This window comes from Pavona decussata, unplaced genomic scaffold (genome assembly GCF_977016875.1).
Source record: "Pavona decussata unplaced genomic scaffold, jaPavDecu1.1 SCAFFOLD_89, whole genome shotgun sequence".
In the NCBI taxonomy this organism is placed as follows: Eukaryota; Metazoa; Cnidaria; class Anthozoa; order Scleractinia; family Agariciidae; genus Pavona; species Pavona decussata.
This window is the reverse complement of record NW_028145506.1, coordinates 519,092-532,656: the sequence shown is the minus strand read 5'-3', so window position 1 is coordinate 532,656 and position 13,565 is coordinate 519,092. Positions and strand designations below refer to the sequence as shown.

Genomic DNA, 13,565 nt, shown 5'->3' with positions numbered 1-13,565 from the left:
TTGTAAATCGCTGTTACACTTTATAATATGCACAGTATACATTTCATAAATTAATTTGTTCAATCTATAGTTCAAATATAAAAGTTTTCAATATATCACTTCTTTAATGAATAAAGGTCTTTGTTGGACTAACCTCTTTGAAGTACTGCTGGGAATTCACATCTTTCATAAACTCATCAGATATATCACATGCCACAACTTTGCCATCTGGGGGCAATGTCATGGCCATACTGAGGGTATTATAACCAGTAAAAACACCTAAAATAATCAAAATATAAACAGCAATGTTACATGACAAATTACTCAGCAGCAAACCAAACTTGCCCTGGTGATAACTAACTTTGTAACAAAATCAAAAACAAGTTGAATTAGTTTCTTTCTTTTCCAAATGGAAAATGGTTTTCATGTTCTGAAAAATAACCTGTAATACTGATTGAGGACTTGAAAAACTTGCATCCACTTTCAGTTTTTTAGGAACAGAAACATGGGTAATTTACAGGCACGGATTCAGAAAAAACTTGTGACTGATTTCATAATGCGGGCGCCAATTGCTCAAGGTTCTAGGGAGTTCTAGGGGGAAGTATTTTACTCCTGAAAGTGCCATTTCCTGTCTTTTCATGTTACCCTGACGAGCATTTTCCATACTTAAAGCTGGGAATTCTCTTTGACTCTATAAATATCTATTTGTTTAAAAAAATCTGACCTTTTTCCATAAACCTTTTGAAGCTGGCCTGGATCCGCCCCTGATTTATTATTCACAGAGCATGAAACATGTGCATCTTCATAATTTTTTGGTAAATGCAGTCACTTCCTGCAGTGTCCAAAATATAACTTATCACAAGTTACCAGAATTTATAAATTTCTCAATCATCAGTTGACTCTGTCTATGTTATTTTAACAACTCTTTATTGTTTTGCCTTGGATAATAACAATGAGAGTGAAATTCTTGATATGTAAGATATTTCCCTGCAATTATACGTGTAGCAGTAATTAGTAAAGTTATTAGTAATATTATTAGTTATTATAGTAATATTTATATACAAACAGTCATGTAATGGGTTTTTCCCTACCTAGAAGACTAGCCTTAATAAATTATGTTAGTGAGGTTTCTTCTTTACCTATTTCAATGACCTTTTTCGCCTCAATTAACCGCATCAACAATCTCATTATTTGACATTCATCAGCACTACCCATGGAACAATATAGTGGGTGTTTCATAGTTGCCTATATTGTCAATAAAACAAATAAACATCCATTAACCTTTTTCTGGGGGAGGGAACAAATTTCAAATCCAACAAAAGGGGTAGGGGTTGGTGCTAAACAGATCGACAAACAGGATGTGTAACATGTGCCCATGTTAAAGTTCTATGAAAACGAACTCAGCCCAGTTGTGCAAAGCCCGATAAAGTTAATCCTAGATTAACAAGAACTTTGATTCAAGTTTAATTACTAAACAATCAAGATTTTTCAAAAAGATTTTTGTCCCTCAGTTTTGACATTGAATTTTCTTTACCATTAGATTTTATTAACATAAATTTTAATGAGCGAGCGGGAAACCTCAGTTAACTTTTTATCGGGCATTAGCATTAATCGGCCATCGAACAACCGGGCTCTGGACACTACTGATTTAAAAGGGTTTACCTAAAACATGGAATCCGGAATCCCGCAATCAAAAAAGACTCTCATCTCACTTTTGCATCAACTTTTCTTTCTTTTTGTTTTTCTTGTTTACTGTAGATACAGGACAATATTTTAAACCAAATGTTTTTGGGTTTGACACCAAATTTTTCATACCATTTTAAAACAGATGCTTCGCATATCCACAAGTTAAAACACAGGCAGGCCAGGCTGGCATCACTAGAGAGCGTGTAATAATTAATTACTAATGGGACAATAACCTTTGTATTGTCCCACTAGTAATTAATTATTACACGCTCTCTAATGACACAAGCTTGGGTTAACTGTGGTTAAAAAGGATAACTTAAAAGGGCAATGAAAAAACTTCTTAGGGAAATTGTAATATTTCTATAGTTCTACGTATTGTAATTATATTTCTATTTTGTAAGGACATTCATATTTTGTACAATGATATACATTTGAGCATATACATTTGAGCACTTAAAGCCGCCGTTACACGTTGAAACTTTTAGCTGAAACTTGTGTGCAACGGCGCTGCGAAACAAGTTTCAGCAGGCGTTGCGCCGTGTAACATGGTCGGTTTCGTGAAACTTTTTCGAACTTCCGTTGCGAGACAAGTTTCACGAAAAGTAGAACCGCTTTCTACTTCTGCAACGGCTCGCAACGGTCGCAGTGGTGAAAAAGCAAGAGTTTCACTGTGTAACACCACTTCGTGAAACTTGTCTCGTTTGCCGTTGCACGCAAGTTTCAGCTAAAAGTTTCAACGTGTAACGGCGGCTTAATACCTTTGGCATGGCTTGCATGACTCGCATCAAATGGCTAAAATGGCTCGCAGGTTAGCAATTAGTAAACTGTATCCAACTCAATTTAAGGGGTGCCTCGAAAACTAAGACCTCAAAAACAAAGACCTAAGACCTAAGACCTAGGAAACTAAGACCCCGTTCGAATTTCATAAATACAACGTATAAAGCCTCCAAACCTTTGACATCAGTCTTTACCAACAATGGCCATCTTGGGTCTTCCACCCTATTTTACAGTGTCATCGCCATTTTCTTTCCACCGAGTAAAAGTATTTTTATATTGTGAAGAATTCGGTGGTAACTGATGGCAAAACAACGAACCGACTGAAAGTCCCATGGTGGTTATGCCTTAATGGTATCTGGTCAGTTCGTTCCGTGGTCAGATCGTTCCAAATCAGATCGTTCCACAGGAAAGTCAGATCGTTCCAAAAAAAAGTCAGATCGTTCCACGATAAAGTCAGATCGTTCCACTTGGAAATGGTCAGATAAAAAATATTTCCGAGTAGTTCATAGATCACTCCACGAATGTTATTCGAGTGTAAGTTCAGAAAGATCAGACTGTATTGATTTTATACTGAACACATGACAGAATACTGCTCATACGATCGATCAAGGCGATAAACTGTTTACATGATCGTAGTTACTAAAACAAGGAATGACCTAAAATGACCTAAAATGACCTAAAATGATCTAAAATGACCTAATATGAATCTAAAATAACCTAAAATGATCTAAAATGACCTAAAATGATCTAAAATGATTTTATTTTTTTAATTTTATAACAAAGACTAGTGAGCAGCACAACAGAAGACTTCTTGTAGTTTATTTCCGACGCGTTTCGTCTCTACCGGAGACTTCTTCAGGGAAATTCCCGATAATTACTGTATCACAACCGCGGCTTTGATTGATGCAGTGTCTAGTTTTTCCCCAGCAACGTGGTTTTGATTGGTGCGAAGTTCCAAGTTTCGCTCAGCAACGCGGTTTTGATTGGTACGAAGCCGAAGTTCTATTTTTCGCCCAGCAACGCGGTTTTGACTGATGCAGCTATTTTATATGGAACTGGCACAGAGTTATCCTTTATTCATGCGCTACCCTTAACTTTGTTAACTGCGTGTTTATTTAAGGAAATAGGCCCTATCACGGTTTTCGGCGCCATTTTGACGAGTAGGCAAACAGGCTTGAAATAACAGTGTTTGTATGGAAATCCGATGTCAAATAATTTTGATAAAACATTGCTTCTACAAAATTCATGAATTGGAAACTTTTGGCACTAGAAAGAGGATTAAAAAAAAAATTGGAGGGACGTAGCTGTGCCAGAAAGCGTCCAGTCGTGTTTTGAATTTTTCATACATTTGTCTGCATAGCGAACCAGGCGTGAACTGCTACTAAAAATAGTTCGCGGGAAAAAATACCGAAAATCGTGATAAGGACTATTGATGCACAGATATGCCTTTACATTGTTTACAACAAAACCGTTTTATCAGTGTAGTTACACAAGTATTTAGCCTTGTCGTGTGGCTTTTAATGTGCGACCGGAAAACGAACCCGAAAAACATTGGTCAGTGCCGATATTTTTGGGTCTCTCAGACCGACCAAAAAAAAAAAAGATTCGCTCTAGTGCGGTTTGTTTACGCAACTTTGTCATCGAATTGGCTTACGTGCAACCATCGGCACTTTTCGAGTCTTCTTCTGTCTTTCCGGCAGTTCACAGCAGCTTCCTGGTATCAGCCTTTACTTTGGTAAGCACTCAGTTCTGTAATTCTGTAATTTTATCTTGGTTTCACTTCATTTAGATCATTTAAGAATATTTCAGATTTGTTTTAGATCATTTTAGGTCATTTTAGATCATTTTAGGTCATTTTAGGTCATTTTAGGTCATTTTAGATCATTTTAGGTCATTCCTTGTTTTAGTAACTACGTCTCCACAAGTGTTATTCCAGTGAAAATTCTGAGTGCTGTTTATATGATCGATAAGAACGACGACTAAGAGTATCTGTTTTGATTTTATCGCAAAGATGACCGAATACCAATATTGACCCATGCGCAAATGTGTAAACTTCGTTTTGTCTACAAATTGCTGACCAGCGACCGCTATCGTCGAAGAGGTGCTATTAGAAGACTTGGAAGACGTCCCCTGCCCATGCTTACCACGACTAAAATAAATTAGCACAGAGGGTAAACATTACCGAGTGCCGTTCTCTGTATATCACAAACAAAAATCAGATACAATCACCTCCCTAACCCTAACCCAAATTAAGCTTCAATTTAAATACTATTAAACAGATTAAAGAAACAAAAATTCTTACCTCCCTGAGTCTACTGAGTGGAACAGGTTCACGGAGACCATGTTTCATGAAGTAATCGACAGCAGCGGTGGCCACTAAATCCGTGGGCTTTGTTCCTGTGCTTCCCGCGTAAGAGCATTTTTGCTTAAAATAATGGCCTACAAAATAACCAACAGCCGCAGACGATACAGCAATCCCAACAGCGCCAAATAAAAACTTGTTTTCGCTGATAAACGACATTGCCAACGCGGGTCTCTTGTGGTTCAGTCGTTTTTGTACCTAGATACATGAAATACGTTTTAAAATCCTTTGTCACGAGCGAGTAATTCGTGGTCGCCCACATAATCCTAACCCTTCATATAGTCGCCATTACCCGATTAACACGGGATCTCCACATTAATTTGCCATCCTCGGAGACCCAGGGCAGTCGGTCGGGTGCGGGCGAAAGGGCTCGACGAAAGTTGTTTTAAGAACTGGCGAAGGAGCTTGAACAATTTCGTCGAGCCATTTCGCCCGCCCCCGACTGACTGCCCCTGAGGCTCCAAGGATGCACATTTGCTTGAGCCCTCGAAATTCTAGCCTGCGTGGCAGGCGCATGAGAAAATATAGGGCGCGCGAGGGAGGGAGACACGCGAGGGGAAAAGGAGCGCCTGCCCGAGAGGCCCACCAAATTCGTTTCCCACCCCACCCCCCCCCCCCCCCCCCTGCCTAAGCATAAAAGAAATTAGCATATGATAGCGAACACGCAAGTCGTTTGTCAATTCCACCGGCCAACAATCCATGTTTTTTGCGAGGAGCGAGTTAACGGTCAAGTTGTTGTCATCTCATTTTCTGTGTGAGCGTGTCCATTCTAAAAATACTAATTTTAGATGCTGGAGGACCGCTTCATTTGAGAAATTATACCGGGGTTCTACAGACAAGTGATCAATATCATTATCTTAAAAGGACTATCATACTAGCTACGCTAGGGGGTGAGAAATACCCCACAGGCAAGTGTCGACATAACCATGGAAACGCTCAACTGAGAAGTACATCAAAGGGGTACAGAGGTGAAAGGGGGTAAGGAAATGAACGGTTACTCCTCATGCAAGTTTTCAATTGTGCATCCACTAAAATTGACTGCAGCGAAAATAATAAGTATTGCGACAGCGACATGATATTTCAGTTCTTTTGTTCATTGTTCGCAGTCACGCGTTATGACGTGGACGGATGTCTGAATTTGCGCCCATCCGAAATCGGCTACCACGTGCATTTGGTAGAACACTCGACTCGCGTTGGTGTTCTACTTTTTGTTGTGCTACACTGTGCTGATGAGAGCCAACCAGCTCGAAACAGCTGTCCACGGTTGCCGCATTCTGTTGATTCTCGGTTTGGTCTCTATCATGTCGCTGTCGTGTTAAGTTTTCTACGCAGTCCGATCAGCCTGGCAGAAATTTGAGTCATTTATATTTACGTAATATCATTGAAATACAAACGTGACACGCCCTAGCTCAATCATCCCAATCAAAGTAGACATCCTTTATCTTTATCCAACGGAGTGCAACTTAGTTTATGTGCAAGTTATTCAATATTGTCTTAATCCACCCATGCATGCTGTTTACTTATGGTAGATATCATACCGCAAGAGTTTAATTAGCCAATTGGGTCGCTCAGTAATATATAGAAGTATTTCGAATCCTCTAAAAGAAAGCAAGCAACTTGAATAAGACAAAATTTTAGTATGGAAAATATGTCTATCCAAACTAAACCCTGTATGTCTGAACGGATCTACAATTAGTTTAACTGAGTAAGTATTAAGTGATGCAATCTGCATTTTCCGTTTCGACTGACTGACAATCGGCCAAGGACATTAATAAAGGGCCGAGCAAAACAAAAGCGCTTTCTAAATTTACCCCATTCACTGGAAACAATTAAGAGATCAATGTGATTGTGCTCACGAACTTCATTCGAGTTTAAAAATTCACAGCAGCGCATAGGATGTGGGGCCCCCTAGGATGTGCTTTTCATTGGGAAAGTGATTTGGAGATAAGGAGCAAGTTTCTAAAGAAGTATGGTGTTGCGTCGGTGGGATGTGGAGACAAGTATTTGGTTTTATCAGCATAGTTGACAGGCTAGTTTGGTCACCGAGAGATAATTATTATTATTTATTATTATTATTATTATTATTTTAAGTTATCTTAAGAATTAGTTAAAGAATCAATAATTAGTTATGAATAGCTTTTGCAATACTGTATTTGTTATAGTCATGCAAATAAAGCTTGTGGTTGTTATTGAGGGATGTGAAAGCTGAGGTTTTGAGGGTTAACAAGTCATCAGGGCGGATCACAATTCAGTGCAGTGCAACGAATTGTTATGACGATGGCAGTGTAATTAAGTAAAAAGAAACATGACAGACGCATATTGTTGTGAAGCTAATGTAAGGGTGTGTTTTGACTTAAATTTTAGAATACAGTTGTTATTTCCTTTCGATAGTTTTGATGGATATTTTCCAGATTGTTTGACATTTTCCTGTTGTTCAAAGATTACTTCCTTTAACCTTGGCTTGGGCCTCACACTTAAGGATTTTATCAGCCTGATTGGTTTCCCTTTCTATCTATGGCTTAGAACAGTTGTGTTGTTCTTTCCTGTTAGCGTATTTTGGCGAAATCAATTCTTATCTCTGGTTGGGACCATCTGGCCTTGGTTGAGTTATGTTTACAGCACACTATAAGGCGTGATTTCAGTGATACTAGTAGGAAAAAGAACTGAGTAGTGTAGATGTAGTATTGTGAAGAATCGTCGTCAAACAATAAAGAAGAAATACTTAGATTCCTGGTGCCTCTCCGCTGTGTCAAGCGAGTGTCCAACAATATTTGGTTTCAGTACCATTTAGCGTACCATTTAATGTAACCGTACATTAGCGTACCATTTAATATAACCTGTGCGATGCAGGCTATGTGGGTTATACACGTGGTCACTTACACGAGTGCGTAGAAGGGCACACAAGAAAGTGATCTTCGATTTACAAACATTACAACCTTCAACACAATAGTGAAATGCCTGAACGCTCCATCGAGCAATTTCACATCATTGCGAAATGTAGCGGCAAATTTGATTGCCTCGTTAAAGAAACTGCCGTACATTCGCATGCGTAAACCAACACTGAACGCCCAAATGGATTCCATCCGCGGCATGGTGTTAAGCATGCAAATAAGGAAAGGTACAAGATAAGCATAAATTTGTATCTTGTACCTTTCCTTATTTGCATGCTTTTTAACTAGTCTTGATAATGGAGTCACGATGACCCCGAAACGTCGAGCAATAAATCTGTCCTGTTTTTTTATGCCTTTGCTTCAGCAAATCCCTCCTGATCAAATGTCAGTACCATTTAGTTCAAAAATAGCTCAGAAATGAAGCTTTTACTTGCAGGAGTTTAAAAATAATACGTCTGGAGCCCGCCCTAACCTGCAAACTCGTGGTCCGCTCTCAAGAAATATTTTGGAATGTGTATACTAGCTGGGGCGTACGAAATACCCTACAGGCTTGTGACGGCATCGAGCGCGTAGTCGTAAAGCACTTACGTAGAGGATGGTGAATAGCTAGGGGTATGTAAATCCGCCGATCCGCTAAGATTAATGGCTGAATCCGTCGATCCGCTCAAAAAATCAATTAAATCCGAATCCACAAATTGTTTGCCGCGTTGGATGATACGCGAGATACAAAGCGACTTCAGTTGTTGGAGTTGCCTTGCGTGATATTGTGTTTTAGCTTCAAGGATGACTATCAACGAAATATTTATGTAACTACCCTGCGAGCAGAAGCTTCCATCTTCGAAGGGCCTCTGCTCGGCTCGCAGGGTATTATGTAACCAACCTCTGTATCGATACAAAATCTTGCAGATACGAGAAAAAAGAACAAACTTGAACTTCCTAACAAGCAAAATCCAAAATCCGGGCGCCAAAACTGGATGAAACCGCGATCCGCTGTGATCATAGGATCCGCAGATCCGTTATAATTTCGCTCTGAATCCAGAATCCGGGCTAAAATATTTACCAAATCCGCGGACCGTAGACCTATTCACCCCCCTCTACGAAATATTGGAGTAATTAAGGACTAAACGGATACTCGTCAACTCTTCAATTGTGCATCCGCTAAAATTGAATGCGGCAAAAATGTTTTCTTATTGGAGATTGAACTTACCTTCTAGAAACGTCGTCGCCTGGTCCTCAAGTAAGTAAGAGGACTTGTTATCATTAAGGCTGTATCTAATATCATTGAAAGACAATGGTGACATGCCCTAGCTCAACCATGCCAATCAAAATAGACACCCTTTATCTTTATCCAACGGAGTGCAACCGAAATGTGTAACATATGTAACGTAGCCTGCGTCACAGACGGACTATAACCCCCGATAATAACCGGGGGTTATAGTCCGTCTGTGACGCAGGCTAGTGTTTTTTATTTTTTTTTTATTTTTATTTTTTAATAAAATTATTTAATAAAAAAATTCAATAAAATCTAATAAAAACTAAACTAGTGAGTAGCACTCTGCGAACTGTAGTTGTATAACTTCTTTATTTCTCCTACGCGTTTCGTGTGACTAACGCACTCTTCGTCAGGGAGTTTAACAATACAACATGATGTGCCTGTATATATACCTAACTCAGGCTTAGAGTTTACATATTTTCGTAAAAACACACCTACGGAATTGCATATAGGAAAGACAAACCCCGCGGTAATGCGTCTAGGAAACAGGCGGTAGATTTCGGCAAGGCGTGACATACTTTGTGCGTGATATAATTTTGGGGTTAAGCTAGAACTGTGGGACTGTCTCAATCCACCCATGCTATTCGTTTATGGTAGACGGAGCGGATCACAATTTGCAGTGTATCCACAGGGCGCCCAAGCTCAAGCTGTGAGTTGTGGTGATCATATTACGTAATAGCGGTCACGGCGCAAATTTAAGAGTTTGTATGGGAACATTTACGATCGGGTTTAAGAGGTAAAAATTCTGAAAATTTCTCAATAAAAAAGACCTACCTTGTGTATATGGTGTTCTGTTTGTTGTTTCTCTGTCTCCTTTTGCTCATTTGAGGTCATTTTAGCGAGTTAGGAGTGTCAGCCGAGTGTGAAACCCCCGGGAGGGGGTACTCCCTTATATGGGCTATATAGGTATGTGCGGCGCCAAAGGGTATGGTTTTTCGGCTGTTTTGGTCATAAATAGGGTATCGCTTTTAGCCATTTTGCCGCCATTTTGGTAATAAATAGGGTATAGATTTTTGCACTCTAGTCCTGGGTTCGATTTCTTTTTAGAAGAAGCTACTTCAGGTCATAAATAGGGTAGGGAAAATCGCAGATTTTGGTCATAAATAGGGTAAGGGTTTTGGGAAGTGGGCCGCACACCCCTACCCAATTTTTTTGGTGAAACCCAGGAAACAGTGGCGTCCAACATTGTTGAAAGCGTAAAAAATGTTGAAAGCTTGTTGCAAGCGTGTTGAATCAAATTTAAATCGGTTTAAACTTTCATATAACATCCATACAGCATTTGCCTTGTTCTTGAAAATGTTGGAAGGTGTTGAAGCCGTTTGAAAACTCTGTTGAACATTTGTCCAACATTTGCCCAACATCCGTTCAACTTTTGTTGAACGAATGTTGAAACCGTTTACATGTAAAACGGTTATGCCATAAATCTTCAGCATTCCGTATCCTCCAAAATTTAAGTAATAACTGAATGTTTCTTATTGGTAACTGAACTTACCTCTCAGATAAAACTCAATCAAAGAAGAAGCTGTTTCCAGCGAGTGATTAAAATCTGCGAGTCAGCGAGCCACGCGTGCCAAGATGTGAGCCATGCGAGTCATGTGAGCCGTGCGAGTCACGCGAGTCATGCGAGTCATGCGAGCCACATTACAAATGTTAAAAATTTTTATTTGTCATATTTACATTCAATTTTTCCTGGAAGAGAGCCGTGTAAGAAAAAGATAAAACCACTACTATTTTTTGTGAGAGAGTCATCATGAGAGTGCGCCGCTATTTGAGCGGGCTGGAAAACTGTATGAAAACCCAGTGTCAAATAGTTTTCTTAAATAGCTAATTCTAAATTATTTATGAATAGGATAATTGAGACACCACATAAAGGATTTTACTAGGAAATTTGAAGACGGCGAAATTAGGACAGCCAACAATGAGCGAATTTTACAAGTTTGAAAGCAATGATTTAGGGCTACAAATTAAAGAGCACAAAGAAAGTCACGTAAACAATAAAGAACAGAGACGGATAACTTTAGAATCTCAAGTAGGACACTGGTAAGACAGGGGACAACATTTATTTTACGACAAAAAAAAAACTGTCAAAAAACACCAGAATACCAGACTCTTCCAAGAACAAATTCATAGACAAACACGTCATCAAGGCAATCGTTTCAGACTGATGAAATCCTAAGCAATCTTTTCGCATCTCCTGAATGAAATCGACCAGAAATGGCCATAAAAATCATCCGCTTACATCAAACTGATGATTTTCCAAGTACTCAAAGATGAGAGAAGTCAATATTGACGCACGAAGTCCGATTTGAGAAGAGGCGGCGAAGAGAAGCATTTGCCGTTAGCTCTCGAAACCAGCCTCTGCCACTCTAGTGGCGAGTTTTGAAGAAAGACTTGTCTGAGGGAAGAGACAACCACATACAGCAGTCAGCCCTGACCGGCAGAGTTCTGATAGCTCTGATTCACTAAAGACCAAACCTGTTGAAATGACGCGATTTACTTACCATTCTTGATGCCAACACACGGAGATCGAAGTGCTGTTCTTTTTTTTTTTTTTTTCTTAAATGAAGTTCCACGTGGATATCAATGAATGACAAGTGTCAATGGATACCCATTCGAGTAGCGGTGCAGCTGTATGTTTCTCTCGGATTTTTTTTTTCAGTCTGAAGTCTTGAACCTTAATAAATTTTTGCGCATTGTTTTTATTTTTTTGCTCATCTTGGGCGATTTTGAATAGACAAAATTTTCTCCAAATAACGAAACGAAAAAACCAAGAAAAAAAAACTCGTCCATGCGAATGTAAATAAAACAAATAAAAATTCTTAACATTTGTACTGTGGCTCGCATGACTCGCGTGACTCGCATGGCTCGCACGGTGGCTCGCATGGCTCGCTGGCTCGCAGATTTCGCAGACCCGTTTCCAGCTTATATTCGGGCCATATTTGACTGTGTGGTGCGTAAAGCCTACAATCTTTTAACAGTGATAAGCTCCAGCATCGCCAATTCCCCCAAATAGATAGCCTGCGAGAAAGCTCTCTTGGGGGTGGATCCTCTATCCCCCTCCCGCCCCCCACCCCCAAGAGAGCTTACTCGCAGGCTACCAAATAGAGAGATATAGTGAGGCAATAAGTAAGCACCAGATAGAATTGCATTTCTTGCAGTCAGAATGAAATACAGGGGAAAACGACATTTGTCATACGAATGCTTTTCATAATCCCTGGGTTTTAATCCTTGCGTTTTCACCTTTCGTTTAGAGACAGAAACCATTTCTACGGTTCTAATATGTGTGTGACGCCGGGTCAATGACGGATCGTGATTTTCGTTATGATCTAGACCCGGGGGGGTACTCCCTTATGTGACCTTAACGGGGAAGTGCGGCCCGATGGGGTATGGTTTTCAGGGTGTTTTTTCTTGAACGGGGTATCTATTTCATCACTTTCTGTCTTAAACAGAATATCCCTACATGACCTAATGGCTTAAGGACGGTGCCTACTATTGTTACTGCGCATATGTTCTGCGCATCTCGAAATACTCGGGTTTCCCATGGGTGGTGCCTGCTAATACAGGAATGTTTTGCGCGGTTTAAAACTATGCGGAGAAAGCAGAACTTAGCAAACGCTTTTGATATCTCGAAATAAAATTGGGGGTAACCATGCATTTTTCAGAGATAATTAAGCTTCAATTTAGGAAAAAATCCCATACATTGCTTCATATTCTGGCGCTTTTTAGAGATATTATTGCTTAATTTTCTCTGAAAAATGAGTGGCTACCCCCAATTTTCGTTTTGGATTCCAAGAGGCCTTTCTAAGATCTGCTTTTCCCGCATAGTCATAAACCGCACAAAAATACTTCGATATTAGTAGGCACCGTCCTTAAACAGATTGTGATTGCCAATGCATTAAAATACAGTAAGAAACTAGTGTATTCCTATTTCATTCTATTCTTAAATAGGGTGTGATTTTGAGTTAAATGTTTTAGAAAGGGCCTGAAAATTTTGAATTCTGTCTTAAACGGGATAGGGAAATCGGAGAATTGTGTTTTAATCAGGGTCAAGGTTTACATGCCCGGGCCGCACCTCCCTACCCAAGCATCGATCTGTTGAGTACCCCCCCCCCCCTCCCCGGGATCTAGAGTAACGTTACGTAACACGCGTACGTTTATATCCTTGTACGTTTTTCAATGTTTCGCTGTTTATATTTTTAAATGAAATTCAGTTTCTACATTGATTGTTTTTCTATAGTAAACGTTGGACATCTTTATCTACCTTGGCCCGCGAGGTCATAGACTGATTTAGTTGCCAAATTTTCGGGTTAAACAAAACTAACCTTGAGGCACTCGGGTTAGCCTAAAAAACACTCCAGTTAGCCTAAATAGCACTTAGGTTAGCTTAAATAGCTCCCCGGTTAGCTTAACGGTCAGCAGTTTATGTTGGGGTTGTTCATCAGGGGCACCCAACGGATTGTTTCGGTAAATTATCTGTTCGGAAGGTCCTTAATCCCCTACAATTTTCTAAGGGGAATTTTCACCTCGAACTTTCGTGATATGGAAAATTTAAGGCCTAGAGTTTCGGATTGATAAAAATGTCGTTTCGGGTACCGAA

General features: G+C 39.7%; 1 protein-coding gene across 1 annotated transcript in view; it reads right to left on the bottom strand.

Annotated features, from left to right (window-relative positions):
- LOC146474420 (uncharacterized) overlaps nucleotides 1–9,055 on the bottom strand; it is a 39,822-nt gene extending 30,767 nt beyond the window's left edge. Inside the window, exons 1-4 of the mRNA XM_085117006.1 lie at nucleotides 8,903–9,055; nucleotides 4,745–5,002; nucleotides 1,119–1,224; nucleotides 134–258 (exon numbers count right to left, since the gene is read on the bottom strand). Coding sequence (XP_084973132.1) covers nucleotides 134–258; nucleotides 1,119–1,224; nucleotides 4,745–4,963 — 450 coding nt within the window. The 5' untranslated portion in view covers nucleotides 4,964–5,002; nucleotides 8,903–9,055. The remainder of the gene's footprint in view (nucleotides 1–133; nucleotides 259–1,118; nucleotides 1,225–4,744; nucleotides 5,003–8,902) is intronic.
- Between the last annotated feature and the right edge of the window lie 4,510 nt (nucleotides 9,056–13,565).